Genomic DNA, 13359 nt, shown 5'->3' with positions numbered 1-13359 from the left:
CAGTTATCACTAGAGTCTTTATTTTCAAAACGGATTCCCATTTTTTCTTTTTGTCAGTGTGCAAAATATAAAGAGGAGAATACGAAACACAAAACAAACACGACCGTGAATATGATGAAATGGTCTGTTATCACTATAGTCTTTAGTTTTTTATGTCAGCAGCTACCAGAGCTAGAACAGGTCTCATGAACATTTTCCTCCTTATAAATTCCTCCCTGACATGAAAACAAAACCTTGTCCCAAGCCCAAGAAATCTTCTCTGTTCTCCATAGAAACTTTGATAAGGATGAGCCGTTCTATCATAGCCTCTATTGCTAGAAGGTAAATTAATAGTATACACATCAAATTTTCCTTCTTTATTTTACACAATCTCTCAGATTCAATCCAAATAGAAAAACAAAAAAGAATACATATTTCACTTGGGCTTGCCCTTCTATCCAAATGGGTAGGAATTATTAGGGGTGCAACTTGGGTCGGGTAGGGTTCAGCTATTGCTAAAAAATGAATAGGAATCAACCCGAAGCCGACCCGGTTTTATGGTAAAAGCTCAACCCGAATTTCCAAAAAATCGACCCGAGTTGCACCCTTAGGAATTATGGACTGCAATGTTCAAGCCATGGCATTGTCATAGATTAAAAGAAAAAGAAAAAAAAGAGCCCAAAAGATAGAAATTAACCAAGTTGATTTTGCAGGTTGGAAGGGAAGGTAGCTGTGATAACCGGCGGAGCTAGCGGGATCGGCGAGAGCACTGCGAGATTATTTGTAAGCCACGGTGCCAAAGTGGTGATCGCCGACGTTCAAGACGACTTAGGCCAAACTCTCAGCAAAGAGCTCAGCTCTGACGGTGTGAAAACAACTAATTAGTCCAAAAGCTTAAGCTGTTAGAGTTAATGTTATTTAATCATTTATACTTCAGCACTCCCCCGGCCCCTCGCATGTGGCCCCTCTTTGGGTTGCGTAGATTTTTTTTAATATTAAGAAGTTGTTGCGTTTTGAACCCAGGACATGTCATGAGGCAATAGCTCTGATACCATGTAAAAACAACAAATTACTCCAAAAGCTTGAGTTGTAAAGTTGGTGGTATTTAATCATTTATACTTCAACAGACGGAAATGCGTTGTTCACACACTGCGACGTGACGAAAGAAGAAGAAGTCCGAAATGCTGTTGAAGGTGCAGTTTCCAAATATGGAAAGCTGGACATCATGTTCAATAATGCAGGGATTACGGGTCAAATGAAACCATCTGTCTTAGACATAGACAGCAGAGAATTCCAAAGTATCCTTAGTGTGAACATCTTTGGGGCTTTCTTGGGTGCGAAGCACGCTGCAAGGGTGATGTGAAACAACCAATCTCTCTAAAAGCTTAGGCCATTGGAGAAGGCATTATTTAATCTTTTATACTTTAACACTCCCCTCACGTGTGGCCCCTCTTTTTAGGGTTAGCCTACACGTTGCACTTGTGGCCCCTCTTTTGGGTTGGCCATCAGATGTGGACTTTTAAGATCAAGGAGTTTTTTTCGAGTGTTTCTTCGGTGGCGAGTGTAGGCACATTGCACGCCTATAAGGCATCTAAGCATGCGGTAGTGGGTCTGACTCAGAACTTTTGTGCCGAGTTGGGGAAATTCGGGATTAGAGTCAATTGCATCTCTCCTAATGGAATAGACACTCCTTTGATGAGAAAGGCAGTTGGGATGGAGGAGAGTGAGGTGGAGAAGTGGATGGCCGATTCGGCTAATTTGAAAGGAGAGACACTCAAGACAGAGGATGTGGCAGAAGCTGCTGTTTATCTGGCAAGTGATGAGTCTAAGTATGTGAGTGGAGTCAACCTTTTGATAGATGGGGGTGTTTCCACACTCCATCCTGCCATTGCCATGGTTACTAGGCAAGCTTCTTGATCAGAAAAGCTAATCATCTTATTTTCGTTGTGTAATTGGATCTATTTGGACGTACCAACCTCGAACGAATCATCTAATACAGAAATTAAATTGGATCCATTTATTTGTTTTAGTACATACATGCACTATATTATATTAAATACAATAGAAGGAGAATATCATGTATGTGGTTCCCAATTGGATCAATAGGTCTGATCACATATACATTATGCATGTAAGTGTGATCAAGACCGTTGATTTGGAATATCATCATGATGCAGCTACCATGGCTATACTCACGGACATCTCTGTGCTAAATAATAATAATAAATCCAGACAAGGATATGTGGGTGCATCAAGATTGTTGAGCCACTCAAAATCCTAAAAGAGGCTTTTAGATCAAGGGCCTAGGATCATCCGATGAAAGTGACTATGATCAAGACCGTTAATCATGTAGAACTTCATACGGGCCTTTCTCTTAATCAACGAACATGCAAGTGAGATTAAGACCATTGATCTCTTAGAACATCATTATGCAGCCAATACAGTCTTGTCCAAGGGCAAAGAAGCACGGAAATCGAAGGATTATTTCTCATTGGTGGAATACTAAAAGAAGCGCATCGATCGAGGGCCTAGGAATATTGTCCCTGGACCGCAATTATGGTTGTTACTTGGGCCAATGGATCTGGTCAAAGTGGACCCACAAATGGGCCAACGGATCTGATCACATATGCATAGATGTGATTACATATACATGCCCCCCGGTTCGGTTCCAAAGATAAATGGTTCGGTTCTGGTTCCAATTTCTACGAACCGATTATATATGGTTCGATTCTGGGTATATATCCCAGAACAGAACAGAACCATGTCCATCCTTAGTTGTGATACACATTACAATATGCTATTGATATTTGCACTTCCTTGTTTTGGTAATGAGACAAATTCATCTTGTCTTTTGCTTTCGAATTGGCTGCTGATAGCTTTTGGGGAATTATAATAGTTATTGACAGCTGGTTAAATAATAAAGGACAATGAGAATTTTTCTCGTTATCAAAACATTGTAGTGGGAATATCAGTAGCCTTACAATATTGACAATAAATGTGTCTTCATACTGTTTTCTAGTTTTCTATGGAGCCCCACCTTAGATTGATCTGAACCACTCATTTTACAGGCATTGGTTTCGATCCCTGTTTCCCCAAAAGTCACGACATTTTTGTAATCCTAATTTCCATAATAATATGTTGGTATTGTCGTTGACTACGAATGTTTGTGTATTTGTTGTTTTTGACCATCCAACTAAGCAGTTAAGCAATTCTGACCATCTAACATTAGACCGTGTTGGTTGAACACGCTTTAGAAATTCTCCAAGTCAATTATCGACCAATCCAACAGATTTGTGAATGCCAAACTGATTATTCTACTCAAATTTAAAAGGATTAGTCTTTGAAGAGAGAAGGACAAGTAGTTAATGTGAAAAATAGAGATTTTTACAAGGATACTGAGGGAGAAAAACAGGAGGAATTCTATGAAATGTTTCTAAGATGGTTTTTCTTTCTACAGCCACGGCCAGTACGGGGATTTACCCCTACCATTAACAAATAGATGTTGCTGTCCCTGTTCTACCTCCTGCTAATCCTCCCACCCTCATAAAAAAACCGATGAAGTCTGAACCGTCTTCACAAGAAGAGAAGGCTTCAAAAGAACTGTTGGGATGGCTGCTCGGTTACGAAGCTTCTGAGGTCAACTTCAAAGCTCATATCGCAATCGCTGCCCAAGGTGCACCTTCTAATGCGGAAGCGAAGTCTGTGGCATACTTCAGGATGACGAATAGAATATTTTCATCAAAAGAGGTGTTCTTGCAGATCCGGACTCTTTTGATAAAAGGCGACGGGTGTTCCGATGGCCCAAAAATATCTGATTGACGGATTCACTTAGTAAACTTCTCCGGAAGTCAAGTTGAATCCAAAATCAACGGTTTGATCGAGCCAACCCTTCCAGAAAGAAATAAATAGTTCTTTTCCATTTCAGTTCTTTTTCCAATTTTTTGCGGACTACGTCTAAAAAGAAGAAAGAGAGAGGTCTTTTTGAGTCTCCTAAGACCTTTCTCCACCGATTTACGCGGGAGAAAGATGAAAAAAAAAAAAGAACTTTCTCGACCGATTAATGGGAGAAAGATGAAAAGAAAGAAGACCGTCCTCGACCGATTTACGGGCGACGAAAAGAAAAAAAGACCTTTCTCTTCTGGTGTAAGAGAAAAAAATGCCAGAAGACCTTTCTAAAGATGCCAGAAGACCTTTAATTTCACAGAACCGGGAGAAAGATGAAAAGACCTTTCTCTTCTGGGATCCGGGAGAAAGATGAAATGACATTAAAGAACTCTCTTACAAAAGAGTCTAAATAAAATCATATTCAAAGATTTCTCAGATTTCTTTCTTCCGGGAGAATCTTTTACAAGAGAGTACGAAACCAAAAATCACCAGAGTCAAATTCTCTCTTCATGATCTTCTTTTTGGAATGATAATCAAAAGTTGTATTTAGATAGGGAACCTCTTGATGGAGGTATTTTCTTTCTTCAAGAAATGTAAATAATAAAAACAATCCTTACCAAAATTAATAAAGCCTCTTCTCACAGGAGGAAAATTTGATCCAAATTTATTTTATATGTGATTCTTTTTCATGAATGTGAAATTTGTTGCGATTAGGCTAACACCTTCCGTCCTCATAATTTGGTAACTAACCCATCTCAATGCGAGTGGAGACCGAACAGAGTCATATTGGGTTCTAGGGCTGTTAAACCTATGTTGTGACTCTCATCTAATCCCCGCAAAACTATAGCTCATGCTTTAGTTTTCGTGGTGGAAAAAGTAGATGGTCCATCCGGTAGCTTTTGCATACAGAATGATTGCCTGAAATGCACAACCCCGTCAGCAAGGAAAAGAGCAACGGCAGCCAAGCGGACCTCCGCACGCCCTCACGGGAGATGATGTTTTCAAAGCCCCTCAAATGGATGCATGCATCAATTTGGAATGCAAAAAATAGAAGGCATTGTTCAGAAGAGCTTTGGTGAAGATGCCAGGAAGTTGTCATGTGTTGCGAACAAAACGAATTGAGAGTGTCATTGGCCATGAGCTCACGAACAAAGTGATAATTTATCTCAATGTGTTTTATACTAGCATGAAAGATAGGATTAACATCCATGTTGTCGCACTAACATTGTCTCTATAGAGGAAAAGTGAAAGCTCAGGAGAAATGTGAAGATCACTGTGAGTATATTAAGCAGTAACGTCTTTGAGACGATAAAGGCAAGGGTCTTGTATTAAGCTTCGGCACTTGAATGAACGACAATGGGTTGTTTCTCTGAGACGCATGAGAGAAGATCAGAGCCAAGAAATACACAAAATTCAGTACTAGAGCGGTGACTAGTGTGTAACCATCCCAATTTGCATCCAGTACGGGTGGGTATTCTTCACAATTTCATTGATTTGACTTTGTTTTAAATAAAATAGAAAGAGAAGGAGGTTCCTATAGCCGTCATGATAAAAAGGAAAATACACTAAGCATATATGAACAGAAATACTAGTCTTACCTCCTCGACCGATGAGACGTCCAGCTGAAACTGCTTTTGATTGCACCTGACATTGCTTTTGAAAAACCCGTACTCGACTAAGAACTCACCGAAGGCAAAACCCAGACAGTACAGTGAGTCAACTACTAACCCAGCAATTTTCCTTACTGACTGGGGCAAGTCAAGCGAGCTTTTGATTGATTCAATCAGGGCCAAAACCGGTTTCACTCGGGCGGTCAATGATTTATCTGGTGAGAATTTAAACATTGGATCTGTAGGGAAATCCCCTTCATAAGCTCATGGTTACATGACTCTACTTACATATTATTCCAACAATTAAAATATTATTTCGACCACAGAAGCTCAGGTTCATATGGTCAGACATCTTGCAGTCTGTTATTCTTAGTTGACTCACTTCATGAGGCACTAACTGAATGCCGAATCAGATTGACTGACAGCAGTTCATCTACACGTCCAAGATCAGATCAGAACTATGGAGATTGGGTGACATGGAACTTGGCAGAATTGTGCTAAGATTGCTGAAACGTCGAAGGTGTGGGAGGTGCCCTTGGTGAGAGGTTCACAAATTCCAGGGCTTGCACCCTTAGTTCCACCGGATAGTCTTTGACACAACCAATTCTTGGACCAGCTCCCGTCGACCATTTTGCAGACAATTGATGCCCCAACTGGTATGAACTTGATGCCTTCTTTGAACTGATCCTCTGCAATATTGCTTTCTGAGGCACCTCCGATCTTGGGCTTTGAAGACCACCAGATAAAGTCCTTTTGTAGCCGCCTCTAGCTTCATCAACCAGTGTTGCTTCTGTTTGGGTAGCTTTAGTTGGTTCTGAAGGTATGGCTTTTGCAACTTTATCGGGGATCTCAAGTTGGATTGGTTCTGGATCTGTTGGGACTTCAGCTGTCTTTTCCTCTGAAAACATTTTGCCATCTTCATAATAGTCTTCATTTGATGATGCACGAATCTATATCAATTCAAGAATTATAGATCCATAATCAGAACTGAGTGTTGCTATCAGAGCTAAGAGCATAGAAGTTGATGTGGTACAGGGTATGAATCATAGGATGTGAGAAGCAACCTAGTGGTGGAATGCATTTTTAGAAGATAAAAGAGTTAGATACCTGAACTTCGTCAAGGTTGACTTCATTCTCTGCAAGGAAGGATGTGAAGCTCCTGAGGTTCTCATCAGTCGGATGGTAATGTCCACTGTAAGCCCAGATGCACTGCGATCAAAGTAAGAATTTGAGGATCAGCTATAGGAATTACTGATTCAAGCCAATATTAGGGATGGAAGTGTCCACTGGAAGCCCGGAAAGACCAAACAAAACAAGTGTTTGGGGATCAATTATAGTAAATTTTAGTTTTGGAGATTTGCAGGAATCATTGATGAGACTTTATATCTTTGCAGACCTGATTCCGTTTCCTTTTGCACAACCCCCGAAGTGCAAACGAAATTGCTGATGTGCTTGTGAAGGCAAGTGTTAGAAGGTCATCCTTGCATGTGGGGCATTCTCTGCCCCTTTTGTAATTTATTTTTCTGAATGAACTTTTCCTTTCCGGTGTCAAAAAATTATTGCAATGAAGAAAAACCCGTTATATTTTCTTATGTTCATCTACCACATACGCTACCTTGAGCACCCCATTCTCTGTAATGAATCGTCCAGCTGCTAACGTAGCACCTCCCGCGAGGAAGCTGGAATGATGAAATTTCCCTTTCTTTTTCTGAATGCAACACAAAGCAAGCACATTAAATGAAATACTTTAACTCTTGAATGGACTGCATATCAAAATTTCAACAAACAAAGATGCTAGTTAAAATGTTTATAAATATCAACTATAAAACTAGAAGTGATCCAGTTTGTCAAATATTACCTGACCAGCATAAAGCTTCTTAGAGGTGCTCATCACAAAAATCCATTTGCCCTTAGCAGGTCCCTTATCTGTATCAAGAAGCTCTCCAGTTTGTTTGTGCACAATTTTCCCCTCGATAGGTATGTACTCAAAGTGCTCTCTCTCTTGCTGAAACATTGAGCAGTGACTGTAAACAAGATGACAATGCCAAATATATTACGATCACTAGCACTGAAACTAGCAATTCCATTATGGTCATGGATTGGAACAACAGAATTGCCAAGTGTGGTCTGCCATTTACCATTGATGTGATCCGAAATGCAGGGTGATTACAAAAAAAGATTTGATTTGAAAGATGAATTAAGAGCAAATATTCTCCTTTTTTCCTCTGACAAGCTGCTAGTTTTACATGAGCTTAGAAACCAAATTAAGGTTGTTTTTCATTTCATACACGTGAAGTTTTCACAGAACGTGCAATCTCATAACTATGTTAACCTATTGTTTAGTGCTTAGAATTGCATCATCATTTCAACATCCACAGAGCAGTATTCGTTGTGGTGGCACAATCCAAACTTGAGGGAGATTGGGATTTGATCTACAACACTCCCTATAGTAAATTTTTCTAAGCTCATATACACAACAAAAAAACTAACTGTAAAACCATTCAAAAGCAATGATCTCCATGCTGTTTTATTTTTAAGGGAGAAACGTACAATTCATGTATGATCATTTTCAAACAAGATTCAGATTGAATCATGAATCTTTTCCATAGAATTTGTATTGGGTTGTACAGTCTGAATCATAAAACATAGGATTTTAGGAACAATGTGTTTGAACATAAAATTGATACCCAAAACAAGAAGTAACTTACAGGACCCAGATATTTAACGCATTGTTGTCTAAGCAATGATCTAGGGCATTCTTTTAGATCAACATCTCTGCCATCTCCAATGTCCAGCCTGCAGATCGAGGGATAAATCAGGCTTTTTAAGATTAAACGTGCTAGATGAAGCAATGCCATTATTATGTTGAACATAACCCGTAATCAATATTTTCTCCATGTGTACTGTTTTTTTTTATTGAATGTCAATTTATATATGCAAGTAACTAGCATTTGCAGTATCTAGGAGACCATCTTAATCTGTAGAAACGTATGTCAGCCATAACACAAGATGAAACAGGCAAAAAGAAAATTTCTGATATCTCGAAAACTGGCACGTGATTGGAACCCAATGCTTGGATGTGATATGGTCAAGTTATTAATCATGGTTCATGAGTCTTTGGCATAGGAATAATTGGTGAACTACGGCTAGATGAGCAATATAAAACCGATTTGATTTCAGACAAATAGTATGGATGAACAGTGAAATCGAGACCCATTTGCTGAAGTACCATTTAGGAAAGATAGGTGCAGATTGGGACGTACCTAACGGAATTATGCAACTATGGTTTCAAATAAAAAATGAGGTTCTAGGATACAGAGATGGAGGGTTCTCATTAAGGCCCTTAAGGGATCCCACCTATAGTATTCTACAAATTTATGTGCAATGAGGTAAGCATAAGCATATGAGGCAGATCACATTGCTAGAGTTGTTAGACTACCATATATCAAATAATAGACACTCTACTCAACCTTTCATTAAGTTTTAAAATTTGTTGCAGAGAGGACATTTTTACCCCCACCTTTACAGGCAACATACATATGGGATATTAACCACAGACAAATACCATCACTTATCTGGATATTAATCATGATATCCACTTTGTAAGCCACTTTTAGCAGCTCCCAAGAAGCACCTAGGTGCTCCTAGTCATTGGCTGCCTGTGACATCTTTCATGCTAGAGCATGTAGGAAGTGCTACCAGGTTTGATCTCTCTGTTTATACTACTTGTCAGTTCCCTTCTGACATCAAATACCAAAACGCTTTGGACTAATAGTTAAATCTATTGCTTCAAAAAGAACTTAAATAAAAGAAATGCCAAGAAGCATATCACACTCTTGATTCTAGTTGGGAACTAAAGCACAATGATAAGTTTAGTAGCAAACAGCAGGAACATTGTTTAGTTTCAAGCTCCAGTTGATCTATTTGGAACACTTGCCATTCATTTTGTATGAAAGACCAAGATGGATTAGGAAAAGAAGAGAGCCTACTCTACTCACCAGTAGAAGAAAGGCTGGCCTGCGTTGCATTTGCACCATTCATCATAGTAGAAATGCAAGTTGTGTCCATACCGATGTCGTGGATCAATCTATAGTAAAAAAAACATGAAATTAATTTACAGTTTACTCAAGCCTCTATGGACGAATCAAATCTAAATCATCATAGGACTTCAATTCGAGAGAAGATTATATAAATAATCAAAATTATCAATTTTTTAGACTTACAGCTTCAATCCAATGCTGAAAAGCCAACATCTTTGCTCTCATATCTTTGGATATTCCCTTTCCAACCTGTTTAAAAGCAAATTATGCGAAAAAGATTAGACATAAAAACTTCTAAATTACCTTAACTACAAAATGAAAAATAAATAAATAAATAAATATATATATATATATATATATATATATATATATATATATATAGAGAGAGAGAGAGAGAGAGAGAGAAAACGGTTCCAACACATATGTGTAGAGAGTTCTCAACACACTAGCTTAAAATACAGTAGGGGCCCACATTGTTTGGGTGATCCAAGCCATCCATTTTAAAGGCCCTCACATAGATAGGGTGTCTACAAAAAATCAGATTCATAGGATCATCCCAACCCTACGATTTGTGGAGGTAAAATGGATGTCTTTAAACCTTCACAAATTAGTCCATTTTTTGCCTCCACAGTTCGAATGGTTAGGATGATCCTATGGATCTGATTTTTTGTGGACACCCTATCTATGTGAGGGCCTTAAAAATGAATGGTTTGGATCACCTAAATAATGTGGCCCCCACTGTATTTTTAGCTAGTATATATATATATATATATATATATATATATATATATATATATATATATATATATATATATATATGAGAAAACGGTTCCTACACATATGTGTAGAGAGTTCTCTACACACTAGCTTAAAATACAGTAGGGGCCCACATTGTTTGGGTGATCCAAGCCATCCATTTTAAAGGCCCTCACATAGATAGGGTGTCTACAAAAAAACAGATCCATAGGATCATCCCAACCCTACGATGTGTGGAGGTAAAATTGACGTCTTTAAACCTTCACAAATTAGTCCATTTTTTGCCTTCACAGTTCGAATGGTTAGGATGATCCCATGGATCTGATTTTTTGTATATGAGAAAACGGTTCCTACACATATGTGTAGAGGGTTCTCTACACACTAGCTTAAAATACAGTGGGGGCCCACATTGTTTGGGTGATCCAAGCCATTCATTTTAAAGGCCCTCACATAGATAGGGTGTCTACAAAAAATCAGATCCATAGGATCATCCCAACCCTACGATTTGTGGAGGTAAAATGGATGTCTTTAAACCTTCACAAATTAGTCCGTTTTTTGCCTCCACAGTTCGAATGGTTAGGATGATCCTATGGACCTGATTTTTTGTGGACACCCTATCTATGTGAGGGCCTTAAAAATGAATGGTTTGGATCACCCAAATAATGTGGCCCCCACTGTATTTTAAGCTAGATAACTTATCTACACATATGTGTAGGAACCGTTCTCTCATATATATATATATATATATATATATATATATATATATAGAATAATAGATTAGCAAAATAAAATTCATCCAAATAACATGCCTTTGAAGCATTCAAACTAGCTCGACTCCACCGAGAAGCAGCTGTTTCTGGTTTCAGGCAATCGAAAAAAGAAATCGTACTGTGATTCAAACGGACAAAATCGATCGCTTGCCACCTTCAAAATAGTGTCAAGAACAAAAACCAAGAAAAAACGAAGAATATTAGAACAACGTACGAAAAGCGAATCCCATGTTTGGATTACACTATGCAGGATTTCTTTGGAAAATTTTGGAAAAGAAATTTTTTTCTGAAATTTTATGTTTTTCCATTGATTATACATGAAAACAAGTTTTTCTTTTCCAAACTCCAAAAAAAAAAAAACTTTTTCTGAAATTTCATATTTTTCCATTGATTACACATGAAAAAAGAAAGTTACTTGAACCAACACAGTTCAGGCTTTATTTACAGGGACCTTTGACTTATAATGATATGCCTAAAATCTGTCATTTCCCTCTGAAATGTGGAAACAAATTTTTTTCCTAGGAAATTTTTTTCTCAGGAAATGTTTTTCTTGCAATCCAAACAGAGTAAAACAAACAAAAAGGAAGAAAAAAAAAAGGAAAATATTTCTAGACGTACCAAAGCTCTTCCACGACAACGGCGGAGTCGGCTAACCTGCGCCGGGTGCGGTAACTCTTGTAAACCTTCTGCAAGTTAACTGCAGCTGTCGATAAGCAGTTGGCGCATTTCGGAGTATCGATGATCTCCGGCGCCGGAGGTCCGGCGACAATGGCTGCCGTCGGTTCGAATTCCAAGAATTTAGGAGCTTCAACATCGAGCATCCGAGGGAACTGAAATGGCGCGCTGGACTGGAGATTGAGTCTCGAGGGATTCGCTTGCTCGACCTCCATTAAAGAGGATTTTAAGAAGGAAAGTGTTTGGTTTTCAGAAGCGAGTTTTCAGAGCAGAGGAATTAAAAAAAAAAAAAAACCCTAGAAATCTGGAGAGGTAAGGTTTTTATTATCTACTCTTGGGAAAGATGGAGGGCTATCTTTTCTTGATTTTATTTTTTATTATTGTGGGTGAGACTGAGGAACGAGCAGAGCAGAAAGAATGAGGAGGGACACCATTTTTAAGAGGATGTGGAAGGAACGTCGAAGGTGATTGGTGGGTAACAGGCGGGACCCACCAGTAGAAGTCATCAAGTGCCACATGGCAGGTGGTCGTTAAAATGAGGTTTGGAGTGCTGTGGAAACACCCTCGGTCTGTGTCTTAATTACAGAGAGAACACCAGTCTTTGTTCTTAAGTTTCCTACTTTGAAGAACGTTGCTAGAAATTTCGTATGCCTTAATTACCCAACTACCCATCTGCTCTCGTAATTAGTATTTAATTTTTTCTGTTGACTAAAAAATATGTAACAGAAAGTCTATAGTTTAAATTTTTAAATGGCAAATATACACCTACCTTCTTGGAAAACAACATATATAAACAATAGTTGTGGTGCACTCTTTTTAAAAATTCTTCAAGTAAATTATCGACCGATCCAAGTCCACTAGGCCTTGTTCGTTTAAGATTATTAAAGCCAATTTGGGGGTGCCAAACTGATTATTATACTCAAATTTAAACGTAATTTTGAGTCTAATAATTGGTTTGGCACTCACAATCGGTTGCCATATTCTTAACTAAACAGTGTATATAAGTTTTAAACTAAATTAATCAACAACTTATTTGGCTCGCCTGAGCTAATGAAAATCTCATCCTAGAAAAAGCCACATTTAGGCAAAGATGAGGACCACCAAATGGGGTGGCGGCTCCGTTTGGATGCAAGAATTATTTTGGTTCTTGGGACTTTTGTGGAACAAAAAACTTCTTGGGAGATTGGTGGGGAAAAAAACTCCCTGGAAGTATCCCGGTAAAATAAAAATCTCATATTTGGTTGCTTGAACTGTTGGGAAGAGAAAAGTTCTTCTTTTGGTTATTTTGGTTCCTCGGATTTCGTGCGGGATTATTTTCGTTGCTGGGATTTTTTTTTCCAGCTTTGGGTTTCGTGCGGGGTTATTATGGTTTGTGGGATTCTTTTTTGCCCACTATATAACTAGCAACCAAACGTGGGTAAAGTCCTAAGAACCAAAAAAATTCTGGCATCAACTTAAGCTTTTTAAGGTGTGTTGGGGTAATTTAGTCACTTTAGTACCACTTGTTTCACAATGTCCTTTTTCTCTTAAGTCATCTCTTTTGTCGTAAGCTCTCATGATTTTCAGCTTTTATGGCTTCTCCCAAAACTAGGGCACGTGGGATGACTAAATGGAAAGTGGTAAAAAGATCACTCGAACGAAAAG

At 38.5% G+C, this 13359-nt stretch overlaps 1 protein-coding gene and 2 pseudogenes across 1 annotated transcript; 2 read left to right on the top strand and 1 right to left on the bottom strand.

Annotated features, from left to right (window-relative positions):
* Window positions 1-286: 286 nt before the first annotated feature.
* On the top strand, window positions 287-1342 carry LOC143876370 (short chain aldehyde dehydrogenase 1 pseudogene; annotated as a pseudogene).
* A 146-nt stretch (window positions 1343-1488) lies between these two features.
* Window positions 1489-1896, top strand: LOC143876369 (secoisolariciresinol dehydrogenase pseudogene; annotated as a pseudogene).
* Window positions 1897-5651: 3755 nt separating this feature from the next.
* On the bottom strand, window positions 5652-12134 carry LOC143877581 (IQ domain-containing protein IQM3-like). The gene is made up of 9 exons (XM_077379724.1): window positions 11659-12134; window positions 11080-11194; window positions 9698-9763; window positions 9473-9561; window positions 8183-8270; window positions 7333-7479; window positions 7090-7182; window positions 6582-6683; window positions 5652-6424 (listed from the first exon to the last, which is right to left on the bottom strand). The coding sequence occupies exons 1-9, from the start codon at window positions 11928-11930 to the stop codon at window positions 5972-5974; spliced, it is 1425 nt and encodes a 474-aa protein (XP_077235839.1). The 5' UTR covers window positions 11931-12134; the 3' UTR covers window positions 5652-5971.
* Window positions 12135-13359: the final 1225 nt, after the last annotated feature.

Source organism: Tasmannia lanceolata, unplaced genomic scaffold, assembly GCF_043159265.1.
Source record: "Tasmannia lanceolata isolate RefF3 unplaced genomic scaffold, GAP_Taslan_0.1 ptg000005l, whole genome shotgun sequence".
Classification (NCBI taxonomy): domain Eukaryota; kingdom Viridiplantae; phylum Streptophyta; class Magnoliopsida; order Canellales; family Winteraceae; genus Tasmannia; species Tasmannia lanceolata.
Note: the sequence above shows the minus strand (reverse complement) of the source record. Positions and strands in the feature narration are given on the sequence as shown.